The sequence below is a fragment of the Schizophyllum commune genome, assembly GCF_000143185.2.
Source record: "Schizophyllum commune H4-8 unplaced genomic scaffold SCHCOscaffold_4, whole genome shotgun sequence".
Lineage (NCBI taxonomy): Eukaryota > Fungi > Basidiomycota > Agaricomycetes > Agaricales > Schizophyllaceae > Schizophyllum > Schizophyllum commune.
Window position 1 is genome coordinate 1,871,737 of NW_026089541.1, and position 11,275 is coordinate 1,883,011.

Genomic DNA, 11,275 nt, shown 5'->3' on the forward strand with positions numbered 1-11,275 from the left:
TGATGGACGAACGTACTGTATCTAACCCATAAATGACTCTTGACGCTTCAAACCTGATCAGACATCATCTCGCAAGTAATCCGAGGAATAGCACTGTGCTTTTCCTATGTACCAGTTCTATATACCAAAGAGAAGAAGAAAGAAAAGAGGGAGATCTATTCTACAATCAGTAAAATCCTCTAGTAGCTAAGCGTAAATCCCGTAGGCCATAAATCATGAAGACATCTTCTAAGCCGTTGCATTTCGCGTCTCCTCTGTCGTTGCATCCTGCATCCCTTCAACCGTTTCATTGGCAGGATGCGATGCAAAGGAGCCTGTTTGCGGTACTGACACAGCACCATGCGGCACCAACGCCACGCTCTCTGTGCTCACACTGAACGCGCCCAAGCTCTCTTTGCTAAGGGACGGATGCGAGAAGTGCACGCGCAGGCGGCGCTCCTTTTCTCTCTCCCCCTCCGTCTTTCCCTCACCGTCTAGCAGACCCTCCTCCATCGCCTCCTCGTCCAATCTTTCTAGTGTGATGCTGGGGTTTGACGGCGGCTTGTTTTCGCGCTCTTTCGTGGCCTGACGGGGAGGTGTTGATCAAAGGAGTGTCTACTACCAAAAGCCACGACACTCACTGCCACATACACAGCACTCGCCACAATGATGAGCGTACCCAGGACGCTCAGCGCGGACGGGGAGACCTTGAAGAACGTGCGCTCTAATATCGTAGCGAAGACGATCTGGGTGTACAGCGCGAGGGATCCACGGCCGGCGGTTTCGCGCTGGAGGCCCATGGTGAGGAGGACCTAAGCGTGCGCCAGGGTTAGTGACGTTCGACCCAAGGTTGAATCGAGCAACACGCACCTGCGCAATGAAGCCGCACACGCCGATGACGCCGAGCAGTGCGAGCCATTCGATGCTAGTGGGAATGACAAGCTTGGTCTTCGTTGCGAGGATTCTGAAGTGAAGGGTCAGCAGGGAGTCAGCGGTGAGATGTAGTAAGGCGCACAAGGTAGTCGACGTGATCACGCTCTGCAGCGAGAACGAAGAGAGTGAGTGCAATGGATGCGCTCGCTTGCCGATGGCGCGTATGGTGATGTCTGGTCCCGTAAGTACAATGCTCTCTAGGTAATCGCGGGAGGCGACTCACAAGCGCCAGTAGCGCCACATACGCCGACGAGTGACATCCTGAAGATAGTATCTGTCAAAACTGAACAGGCCGATGTACCGACGCTCACTTACCCAACAGCCAACAGACGCTGCTGCGGTGTTCCCCGCTCCGCTGGGTCAACCGGCGCTAGCGGTGCATCCGCAGTGGCATCATCATTCGTAAGTGCAGCAGGCAAGTCGGCAGCTCTGCCGAATATGAAGGGCGGTCGCGCGATCAAGACGACTCCGATTAGGCTAATGACTAGCGGGCCGATCGTGAGCGACTAGATATGAAAGAAGGAGGGCGATACTCACGCCCTGCAAATAGCTGCTTGCGTGTGAAGGGCTCCTTCAGTATGAGGGCGCCGACGATACCAGTGGTGAGAGGTGCGAGGAAGGACAGGACCTGTAGGAGGGATGAATGATCTGGAAGGAGGAATAACTCGGGTACGCACGGTAGCGTCGGACAACGAGAGGTACTGCAAGGAGAAGTAGAGGCCGAAGATTCCGAAGAAACTATACGGGAGAAGGATCAGCGAGTGAGATAGCGGCGATGGCGCGGCGCACACACCCTATGAATCCCCGGAACACCAACAACAATCGCACTCCCTTCGGCCCCAGCAGCGGATCCGGCACCCCTCGAGCGAACCTAGCGAGCATACATTCAGCACCATCGTCACATTCAACGACTAAGCTACGCACATATACGCCTGGCAGCAGATGAATGTGATCACCTATAATCGCCAGCGGCCTGATAAGCGCCCGTCTACCCCACCGCCAGCACGCACACGCACCATCCGGAACCCGATCAGCTCAAACGTCGGCACAGGCGGGTCGATGCTGTTCAACTTCTTGACGGAGACGTTCACGAGCGAGAAGAACAGCTGGCTCGCGGTCACCAGCAGCAGCCCGTAGTTCACCGCCAGCCCGTCCTTCACGCGCTGCATCAGCCGTCCCAATCGCGGCGGCATGCGTATGGGTCCGCTTGAGCGCGATGGGCGGGGTGGGGCGCTAGAGGGAGCGCGCTCGAAGGCGGGAACATAGGGCGAGCGCGGGACCGCGAAGTCCGCATCCTCCTGGGTCGTGATTGGGGCGTATTGGTGTCGTGTGCTCGAGCTCATCGTCGTTGTCGTCGCTCAGGGGGCGGAGCGTTAGAGGAGATCGTCGCGCGACGCGGGGAGGGCCTCCTGCGCGGCGTTGGGGGTTTGGCGGGGAGAGGAGGTGGTGGTTGAGGCCAAGGAACGACCCAGAGCTGCCCCAGATATGGACGCGCGCTGAATTCGTTTACGTCCGCTGTGATCTCACGGCTTCCTCTTTCATCTCCACGGACCTGAGATCGACACATCGACGCAACTAGAACGCAAATGACAAAATCTGGGGTCACTCAACAGCAATGAATTGGCGTGATGGAGATAAGTTGGCAAGCTGGACCCACAACCCAAGCTCGAGATACATATGCGTTACATCCTATTCCTCCAATCCACATTGACGGTCGTACACTCGAAATCATACGCAAGAAACAACAACAACGGCAAGACGGTGGCGAGAGCGCAGGGGTGCGCATAACACGGGTATGTTGCGAAGACTTCTGCTGCGACATCGCGCCCAACGCTCAGAAGCCCGCCGCCTCGACACCCTTTATCATGACCCACCTCATCACCACTCCTCCCCCTCTCCTCCATACCTCTTCGGAATCTCCTTTACATCGATAATCTCCCCTAGCGTATCCCGAATGCTGTTCGTGCTCGTGCCCACGACGCTCATCTTCGCGAACGTCTTCGCGGGCAGGATCGCCTTGAAGGTCCAAAAGATGAAGGACATGAGAGTGGGGACGTTGATGAAGAACTTCTTATACTGCGGGAGAGGGGAGCGTCAGTGGATGTGGTTCATAGCGGGTGTTCGTAGTGGGATAGCAGCCAGCGGGAGTTGCGTGTGGAAGTTGTAAGTAGGAGCCACACGCACCAAAAGCTCAGGGTAGTAGTCGCCGAAAATCTTGCTCGCCTGTGAAGCAGCCTGTTTGGCTTCAGGTGTTCGGCTGGACATGCTGACACCGAGGTAGTCTGGCAGGGAACGTCGTCAGCACGAACAGCACTGAACTACGTCAAGTTTGACTGACCGTGCACCTGCACCGCCTGATCTGCAATCTCAAAATCTATATGTTCAATGCTCTTCTCCATGAAGGCCACGCGCCACCTGTAGGAAACCTCGTCAGCTTGAGCTCGCTTTGGAGAGAAATGCACTTACCGCAAAAAGCGCTGCACATCCCCAAAGACCGCATTCACATCCTTGTTCCCGCCATACACATTGTACCTGTATTCGCCGTTAGTCCTCGAACCTTGGTGCTAAAGCCCTTCTGCGCGCCACAATTCGAACAGGCACTCACACAACAGGCCTACACTCCTTATCCCTGCCGCTGATATAGCCCAACGTTCCGAAGACCTCCTCGGGGTACTTCTCCTCGAGCGCGGCCTCGATGTTGAACTCTTGCCTCCACTTGAGCGTGTTGGTTAGCATGGCAGCAGCGTCGTCGACGTTCAAGTTTCTACGGGTTCGAGTCAGGCTCAACAGTATCTCCAAGGCATATAGGAGTCGATGTGTGAGGGTTTAATGCAGTGTAGGACTTCATATGGCAAGGCGAAGATGTTGGCGAGAGTGTGGGATTGAAGGACGCACCTTGCGCGCAAGAACTTCATCAGCACCACCTTCGCCTTCGCGCTCCTGTACGGCCGGACGGGGTCGATGGAGACATTCCAGAGGACGATTGGCGTCGTCTTCGCTGCGTCGCCCTTGTCCGGGTAGGCGGCGGCGAAAATGTCGGGGAGGCGCTTCTGTAGAGGCAAACAGATGGGGGGTCGGATATTGTGGGACGGAAGTTGGTGGGTCGAAGGGGTGGGGGGGCGCCAGAGCGAGGGATACAGAGAAGCAGGGGGGGACATAATCAGCGAGCCGTACGCATGCAAAGGGAAGACAACGCACCATGAACTCCTTCAGTGCGTCGATCTCCTCGTCCGTGAACTGTATAGTGAGCTTGTTCTCCTCCTCCACTGGATCCTCGCTTGGCATCCTGGTGAGTCGAGGCGCAGCGGTCGCTTTGGCAGGAGCGGCGGCGGTGGGTTGGGCAGCGGGGGTGGCAGTTGGTGCGGGAGCTGCAGCAGTCGGCGCTTCAGCAGGAGCAGCAACAGCGGCTGCCTCAGCAGGTGCAGCGGTTGTCGCAGCTGGCGCTGCGGACGTTTCCCCAGCCTTCGCCGTCTCCTTGGGCGCGTCGGCCTGCGCCACAGCAGCGGGCGCCGCTGCGCTCTCAGTTGCAGTAGGCGCCGGCGCGTCTTCTGCGGCCTTCGCAGGCGCTACTTCCTCTGCTGCCGGCTTCGGTGCCCCATCTGCTACCTTCTCCGAGGCCGGCTCATCTGGCTTGGGAGCCTCCTCCACCTGCGCAGCCGGCGCGGTGGCGGTCTCTGTGGGCGGTGTAGTTGGTGCTGCGGCGTCAGTCGTTGGGGCAGGTGCAGCAGCGTCTGGCGCGGCCTCCGCCGTAGAGATCGTAGGGCCCGCGGCGATCGCAGCGGGAGGGATGTCGGCGACGGTGACGGGGGTTGCCATTGTGGTACGAGGGAAAGGTGACTACGCGCCTCGGCTTGGGCGCTTTGGGGCTGTATCTGATAATGATAAGATTAGGCTCGTGCGCTGTCATGGTTATCTCCACGTGGACAGCGCCTACATGCGCACACAGATGTTGAATTTCGCGATTTGAGCCAGTGTAAGCTCCCTCGCGAAGGAGACGCTACTCCTCGGCCTCTGCGATGGTATACACCGATTTCAACTGATATTCCATTTCCTAGTCGTATGCTACAAGATGATATAAATACTTCTCCTTTCCTTACGCCTCCAAACCAGGCGTATCCGCGATGCGGTACACAAGCTTCTCTCCATGCACATTGCCGGTCTCCAGCAGCTGAAGACCGTTCGCGACACTCTCAAGGCCGCCAGGCAAGACCTTCGGCCGGTTCGGTTTGAACGACCCGTCCGCCAGCCAGCGCGAGATCTTGCGGTACCATTCAGCGGCGACTGGATAGGAAGCGTCAGTCAGGCAATCTCGCACTTGAGGAGGCGGAGGATGAAAGTAAGGATGAAAAAGCAAAAGGAATAAACGTACACTTCGCATCATCCGTATGCGCTGTGCCAACCAAGGTCAGCTCGTACGCAATGCCAGCCGGAAATTGCTTCTGCTCGTCCTCGGGCGTAGGAAGCACAGTCGTGACCTTGCCCGACTTCGTGAGCTTGGCGAGGGTGCGGGCGAGGATAAGGGAGGACCCGTGCTCGGAGACGGCGTCGTACGCCCATGCAATGGGCCGGTCACCGACTGCGGCAACGAGGGCATCGATCTGAGGAGATGGTCAGTCGATGATAGGGGAGTGGAAATTCAGCGTACTCACTATAGCATCGCCCTTGTGTTCGCGGTAGTCAACAACCACGTCCGCGCCGAGCTCCTGGGGATAGTCCTTCGACGAACCAGCGGTCGCGACGACGTAGAGACCCGCGCGCTTCGCCAGCTGGACAGTGAATGCGCCAACCGAGGATGCAGCGCCGTTGATAATGATGGCCTTGCCAGCATGAGAAGCTGGAGAGATGAGGCAAGATGGCGAGATCGTGGTGAATAGGTGATGTTGTGGCGGATAGGCGGAATTGTAAGCAGCGAGTTCCCAAGATTAGAAGAGGAAAGTCCGATAGAAAGGAAGGAAGGACCGATAGCGTCAGTTGCTCATTCATCCAAAGAACGCTAGAATACACTTACCTGCCTCCGGAGTATCTGGCGCGGGAATCGCCAGACGGATGAAGAGGCCAATGGCGGCGGTCATGACAGCGAGGGGAAGTGTCGCAGCCTCCTCATACGACGTGGTGTTGGGGATGGGGAACGTAACATGCGCAGGGGCGACGGTGTACTGCTGGTAGGCGCCGTACTATATTCAGTGGTTTCAGCTCTCCAACGGTCAACCCTTTGCACCGAAGGCGTAAAGCTCACCTTGTTATCCTTCGTCCGCATGATCGTGAACGCCGCCACGCGCGCGCCGACCTCATACTCGCTCACGTTCTCGCCCACTGCCACGATCGTGCCCGCGACGTCGTTCCCCTCCACATACGCCTCGTCCTCCTTGTACATCCACTTTGGGACCTTCCAGTCTTTGGGATTAGATGCGACGGCGACATTCTCGATCAGGACCTCGTCGGGACCGGGCGTGCCCACTGGAATCGTCTCGAGCCTGCGGTCCTTGGGACCGATGAGGACGGCAGTTTGGGTCTTGGGGATGATGCGAGGAGCGGCCATGATAGTTGTTTGTGAAGGATTAGGAATGGTCACTGTCAGTGAGCAGGGAGGTATAAGAAGTAATCTTGCAGCACTTGAGCCTCTTGTGCAGACAGCTATAAGTAGGCGAACCCACCATCGCGATGCTTATATAATGATTGAGCATGCTATGTCAGAACTTGGTCAGACTGGGGAATAATCGCGAAGAATAGGAGAGGGAAAGGGGATCGTGCTTGCGGCACATGCACTCACAGTGATGTCACTTCGAACAATCGCGAATCCGATTCCGAAATCGCTTTGAAATTGGCGTCGAACTCAATGCTTGCCATTCGGGGATACAATCATGGATAGGAGGTTACGTGGACGAGTAAATGGTGTTGACTGGCATAGAATGGCTCGCTGGAGGGACGAACGACGCTGAGAAGCAATTGTCAGAAGACATAGATTCCAGAAGGGCCTTCGTCAGCTCGATGAGGACTCGTGGATAAGTAAGGGAGAAGTGATACATGTGAATCCTAGCGTGAGCGAGAATCACCGCTAAAGAAACGGACGCGAAGCGCGTGAGGCGCATCCGAAAGGAAGGAGGTGGCGTATGTAATTGTACTCACGGATTCAAGTGGTGGTGGTTGCGAACGAGAGTGCTTGGAAAACCCTTGGGTTCACCACCAAGCCGAGATATCATGTTTATCTGCACGTGATGAGCGCCTACAGGCGCACATCATATCCAAGTTGAACTTGTCAATGTGACCATCAGGAACAAGTACACGGTCGACTTCTTTATTTCAACTATGATGATCACTTTTACAGAACGTCCAATTCCTATATATTTCCTACAAAATGATACACAGTTTTCTTGCTTTCTTACGCCTTCAAGCTGGGCGTGTCCGCAATACGATACACAAGCTTCTCTGCATGCACGTTCCCGGTCTCCAGCAGCTCAAGACCGTGCGCCACGCTCTCGAGACCACGAGGCAGGACTTTCGGGCGGTTCGGCTTGAACGACCCATCCGCCAGCCAGCGCGAAATCTTGCGGTACCATTCAGCAGCGACTAGAGAAGCGTCAGTCAGCCACCCTGGTGCCAAACGCGAGGGAAAGGAAAAGAAGGTGGAATTAACGAAAGGCATCACGCACACTTTGCATCCTCGAAATGCGCCGTGCCAACCATCATCGGCGCATGCAAAATGCCCGCCGGAAACTGCTTCTCCTCGTTCTCGGGCGCGGGAAGCACAGTCGTCACTGCGCCGGACTTGGTGAGCCTCGCGAGCGTGCGGGCGAGCATGAGGGCGGAGCCGTAATCGGAGACGGCGTCGGAGGCCCAGGCGATGGGCCGCCCTCCGACTGCGGCGACGAGGGCGTCGATCTAGAATGGATGGTGAGCGTGTATCCGAGATGGAGGGTGGAAAGCGTATGGCACTCACTATCGCATCGCCCTTATATTCGCGGTAGTCGACAACCACGTCCGCGCCGAGCTCTTTCGCGTAGTCCTTCGAGGAGCCGGCCGTCGCGACGACGTAGAGACCCGCGCGCTTCGCCAGCTGGACAGCAAAAGCGCCAACCGAGGACGCAGCACCGTTGACAATGATGGCCTTGCCTGCGTTGGAAGCTGGGGGGGGGGGATGAGGCAAGAGGGCGAAATCGTGACGAGTAAGCGAGATTAGAAGAGAGCGTCAGTAGCTAACTCAATCAGAGAACGTTAGAAAATGCTCACCTGCCTCCGGAGTACCAGGCGCGGGAACGGCCAAGCTAACGAACAAGCCGATGGCTGCGGTCATGACAGCGAGGGGCAGCGTCGCCGCCTCCTCGAACGAGATGTTGTCGGGAATGGGGAAAGTAACATGCGCAGGAGAGACGGTGTACTGCTGGTAGGCGCCGTACTATATTCGCGACGTAAGCTCTCCGGCCCTCTGTTTTCAATGCGTCTAACGCACCTTGTTATCCTCCGGCCCCATCTTATCCCACTTCGTCCGCATTTTCGTGAACGCCGCCACACGCGCGCCGACCTCATACTCGCTCACGTCCTTTCCTACCGCCACGATCGTCCCCGCCACATCGTTGCCCTCCACATACGCCTCGTCCGCATCGTAGATCCACTGCGGAACCTTCCAATCCTTGGGGTTAGACGCCACCGCAATGTTCTTGATCAGGACCTCGTCGGGGCCTGGAACGCCGACTGGGATCATCTCGAGCCTGCGCTCCTTGGGACCGACGAGGACGGCGAGCTGGGTCTTGGGGATGGTGGGAGGGGCAGCCATGTTCGTAATGTAAAGCAGTTATTGGAGTGGAAGCGGATATATGCAGCCAGAGAAGTCGCACAAGTCGATCTTGCAGCACTTCAGCCTCTCGTACAGACAGATATAAGTAGGCGAGCCCACCATCGCGATGCTGGAATAACGATTGAGCATGCTATGTCAGGACTTGGTCAGACTGAGGATAATCAGGGGAAAAGAGGCTCGTTCTCGCACATGAAATCATGGTGATGTCGCTTCGAACGACCCCGAATCCGATTCGGAGTGCCCGTGGACGGAAAGGGACAAACCGCTTTGCCGCTTTGCCGCGAAACTCAATACTTTCCAACTGGGGATATGATCAATGGTAGGAGGTGACAGTACGCAGGTGCGTCATTGGTGTCGGCTGGCATAATAGAATGGCTCGCTGCAGGGCCGGACGACGCTGAGTAACTTGGGAAAAGGCATAAATTCCACAAGGGGCCTTGTCAGTCCGATGCGGGAGTGGGTCGGGGAGAAGCGTCGGTGAGATTTTTCCAGGCCGAAGAAGAGCCTCAAAAAGAGAACTTGAGCCGCCCGATCTTTACACTGGTAAAACTGTTGCGGCGACGGTTGCGAATGCTACATCTGTTTTTGAGGGCGTTTCGCCTTGCTCTGGCTTCCTCGTGTAGTGTCATGCTACGACTGATGTCGATTAGTGCTGTCGAGTGAGACTGGGCGACCGTGACGATCAAGTGGTCGTGGTCGCGGGCAAGAGTGCGCGTCGCGATTCGCAAGCACCATTTAGTCACGGTAGTCACGAGACAATCATGTGATTGCCTGTGAAGTTCAACATCCTAAATTGTCGCGCGTACTTTGGCAGTCGCAGCGCTCTGCACATATCAGTTACCACAATTCATCCTCTATATTCATTCTTCGTCTCAGTAAAGCTACTACTTTCGCGCCTCAGCTTCAATTAGTCGATCATACAAGTGCATCATGGAATTCACTACATCCGCCTTAAGTGACCATGCTCAAGCGCCAATGCCTGGCGTGTCCGCGATCTGATACACCAATTTTTCACCGTGCACACCTTTCGCTAGCAGCTCAAGGCCCTTTGCAACCCCAGCAAGGCCACCAGGTATGATCTTACAACGGTTCGCCTTGCATGATTTGTTGGCTAGCCACGTCGAAACCTTGCGATAGAAGGGACCTGCGACTGGAAAGAAGGTCAGTAGATTGTAATGTATCTCGAAAATTGCGAGCCACATACAATCTGCATCTGTGTTGAAGACAGTGCCGGCGAAAGTGCGCTCCCATTCGACGCTCGAAGGGAACTGTTCATGTTCCTCATCGGGGACAGGGAGGACGGTAGTGACCTTTCCTTTGAAGTTCGACACGCTGTTGTTCTTTGCGACCTTCTCGAGCACGCGGGCTAGAAGGAGCGGCGACCCTTTCTCGGAGTAGGCGTCGTAGACCCACGGCGTGGGACGGTTGCCCGCGGCAGAGGCGAGCGCGTCCACCTAGTTGTATATGAGCGATAAAAAATAGTGATAGTGATAGTGGCTTACCAATGTTTCTCCTTGGTGGTCGCGGTAGTCAATAACGACGTCGGCGCCTAGCTCCCTGGCATAGTCCTTCGACGTGCCAGCTGTGGCGATGACGAAGAGGCCTGTGCGCTTCGCCAGCTGCACAACATACGACCCTACTGAAGAGGCAGCGCTGTGGATAATTATAGCCTTTCCGGCGTTCGAGGCTAAGCGACGTCAGCATCTATGATCGTCTACAGACATTATAGCGTACCAACCTGCCTCTGGCGTATCAGGTGCAGGAATTCCGAGGCGGACGAAGAGTCCAATGAAAGCTGTAGCTAAGGCGAGCGGCAGGGTCGCTGCTTCTTCATAGGAGACAACGTTGGGAACCGGAAAGGTCGTCGTCAAAGTACCGACAGTGTATTGCTGATACGCGCCGTACTAGTGATCATTCGTCCGCTATAAGTCTTCGATTGAACACATGAGCCCATACCTTATTGTCCTTCGTGCCGACCTTGGTAAAGGCCGCTACCCGCGCACCAATCTCGTACTCGGATACACCCTCTCCGACAGCTACAATCGTGCCGGCGACGTCGTTTCCCTCGACGTAGGATTCGCCCTCCTGATACAAAATCTTTGGAATCTTGACGTCCTTCGGGTTAGACGCGACAGCGACGTTCTCGATGAGGACCTCGCCCGCGCCAGGCTTGCCAACGGGCACGGTGGTGAGCTTCCTCTCGGTCCAACCAACGAGGACGGCGGTTTGGGTTTGGGGAATGGTTCTGGGAGCAGCCATGGTGGTTCGTACGGTTTTGTTGTCTGGCGGAGGGCACCTCATCGTCTTTATAGCAGGTCACAGCTCCTTATGACGAGCTTGGATTGTCCCATCTTAGTGCTGTCTTTGTCAGGGATTGGTAAGGATTACGGAAGGCAGCGGCGCTTGAGTAGGGAGCATGGGGACGATCAAGTTCGGGTGGCGAGATGCAAGTTCGAATGGCGAGGTGCAAGGTCAGCAATTCAGGTGAGACCGTGATCCGAACTCGGCACGGAATGTTGTTGCCGTCAAAAGGATTGCCTACCGGGGATACAATCAAGACATCAATTTCAT

The 11,275-nt window shown here is 56.2% G+C and overlaps 5 protein-coding genes across 5 annotated transcripts; all 5 read right to left on the minus strand.

Annotated features, from left to right (window-relative positions):
* Positions 1-21: 21 nt before the first annotated feature.
* On the minus strand, positions 22-2,396 carry SCHCODRAFT_02618913 (DUF6-domain-containing protein). The gene is made up of 11 exons (XM_003033293.2): positions 1,929-2,396; positions 1,837-1,868; positions 1,706-1,783; positions 1,590-1,650; positions 1,450-1,540; positions 1,228-1,396; positions 1,136-1,173; positions 995-1,085; positions 850-943; positions 621-791; positions 22-564 (listed from the first exon to the last, which is right to left on the minus strand). Exons 1-11 carry the CDS (start codon positions 2,253-2,255, stop codon positions 229-231), a joined length of 1,488 nt encoding a protein of 495 aa, XP_003033339.1. The 5' UTR covers positions 2,256-2,396; the 3' UTR covers positions 22-228.
* A 394-nt stretch (positions 2,397-2,790) lies between these two features.
* On the minus strand, positions 2,791-4,197 carry SCHCODRAFT_02494986 (CRAL/TRIO domain-containing protein; the record flags this gene model as incomplete). The annotated part of the gene is made up of 7 exons (XM_003033294.1): positions 2,791-2,988; positions 3,097-3,194; positions 3,251-3,327; positions 3,379-3,444; positions 3,518-3,676; positions 3,808-3,962; positions 4,111-4,197. 7 exons carry the CDS (start codon positions 4,195-4,197, stop codon positions 2,791-2,793), a joined length of 840 nt encoding a protein of 279 aa, XP_003033340.1.
* A 681-nt stretch (positions 4,198-4,878) lies between these two features.
* SCHCODRAFT_02618915 (GroES-like protein) lies at positions 4,879-6,562 on the minus strand. The gene is made up of 5 exons (XM_050344907.1): positions 6,149-6,562; positions 5,921-6,086; positions 5,562-5,746; positions 5,282-5,510; positions 4,879-5,193 (listed from the first exon to the last, which is right to left on the minus strand). The coding sequence occupies exons 1-5, from the start codon at positions 6,449-6,451 to the stop codon at positions 5,006-5,008; spliced, it is 1,071 nt and encodes a 356-aa protein (XP_050201145.1). The 5' UTR covers positions 6,452-6,562; the 3' UTR covers positions 4,879-5,005.
* A 634-nt stretch (positions 6,563-7,196) lies between these two features.
* On the minus strand, positions 7,197-8,726 carry SCHCODRAFT_02618918 (GroES-like protein). Its single transcript, XM_050344908.1, has 5 exons — positions 8,360-8,726; positions 8,140-8,305; positions 7,850-8,034; positions 7,563-7,791; positions 7,197-7,479 (listed from the first exon to the last, which is right to left on the minus strand). The coding sequence occupies exons 1-5, from the start codon at positions 8,681-8,683 to the stop codon at positions 7,292-7,294; spliced, it is 1,092 nt and encodes a 363-aa protein (XP_050201146.1). The 5' UTR covers positions 8,684-8,726; the 3' UTR covers positions 7,197-7,291.
* An 830-nt stretch (positions 8,727-9,556) lies between these two features.
* Positions 9,557-11,149, minus strand: SCHCODRAFT_02618920 (GroES-like protein). The gene is made up of 5 exons (XM_003033296.2): positions 10,661-11,149; positions 10,443-10,608; positions 10,207-10,391; positions 9,909-10,158; positions 9,557-9,854 (listed from the first exon to the last, which is right to left on the minus strand). The coding sequence occupies exons 1-5, from the start codon at positions 10,961-10,963 to the stop codon at positions 9,670-9,672; spliced, it is 1,089 nt and encodes a 362-aa protein (XP_003033342.1). The 5' UTR covers positions 10,964-11,149; the 3' UTR covers positions 9,557-9,669.
* Between the last annotated feature and the right edge of the window lie 126 nt (positions 11,150-11,275).

What these genes read in the sequence shown, in the direction of transcription:
- SCHCODRAFT_02618920 (XM_003033296.2), bottom strand. Translation starts at nt 10,963, where the DNA reads ATGGCTGCTCCCAGAACCATTCCCCAAACCCAAACCGCCGTCCTCGTT. An exon ending in ACCTGATACGCCAGAGGCAG is followed by an intron (nt 10,392 to 10,442) that starts GTTGGTACGCTA and finishes GACGTCGCTTAG; the next exon opens with CCTCGAACGCCGGAAAGGCT. An exon ending in ACCACCAAGGAGAAACATTG is followed by an intron (nt 10,159 to 10,206) that starts GTAAGCCACTAT and finishes ATATACAACTAG; the next exon opens with GTGGACGCGCTCGCCTCTGC.
- SCHCODRAFT_02618915 (XM_050344907.1), bottom strand. Translation starts at nt 6,451, where the DNA reads ATGGCCGCTCCTCGCATCATCCCCAAGACCCAAACTGCCGTCCTCATC. An exon ending in AACACAAGGGCGATGCTATA is followed by an intron (nt 5,511 to 5,561) that starts GTGAGTACGCTG and finishes CCATCTCCTCAG; the next exon opens with ATCGATGCCCTCGTTGCCGC. An exon ending in GCATACGGATGATGCGAAGT is followed by an intron (nt 5,194 to 5,281) that starts GTACGTTTATTC and finishes CTTCCTATCCAG; the next exon opens with TCGCCGCTGAATGGTACCGC.
- SCHCODRAFT_02618918 (XM_050344908.1), bottom strand. Translation starts at nt 8,683, where the DNA reads ATGGCTGCCCCTCCCACCATCCCCAAGACCCAGCTCGCCGTCCTCGTC. An exon ending in GCCTGGTACTCCGGAGGCAG is followed by an intron (nt 8,035 to 8,139) that starts GTGAGCATTTTC and finishes CCCCCCCCCCAG; the next exon opens with CTTCCAACGCAGGCAAGGCC. An exon ending in GCATTTCGAGGATGCAAAGT is followed by an intron (nt 7,480 to 7,562) that starts GTGCGTGATGCC and finishes ACGCTTCTCTAG; the next exon opens with TCGCTGCTGAATGGTACCGC.
- SCHCODRAFT_02618913 (XM_003033293.2), bottom strand. Translation starts at nt 2,255, where the DNA reads ATGAGCTCGAGCACACGACACCAATACGCCCCAATCACGACCCAGGAG. An exon ending in TCTCGTTGTCCGACGCTACC is followed by an intron (nt 1,541 to 1,589) that starts GTGCGTACCCGA and finishes TCCCTCCTACAG; the next exon opens with GTCCTGTCCTTCCTCGCACC. An exon ending in CAGCGTCTGTTGGCTGTTGG is followed by an intron (nt 1,174 to 1,227) that starts GTAAGTGAGCGT and finishes TACTATCTTCAG; the next exon opens with GATGTCACTCGTCGGCGTAT.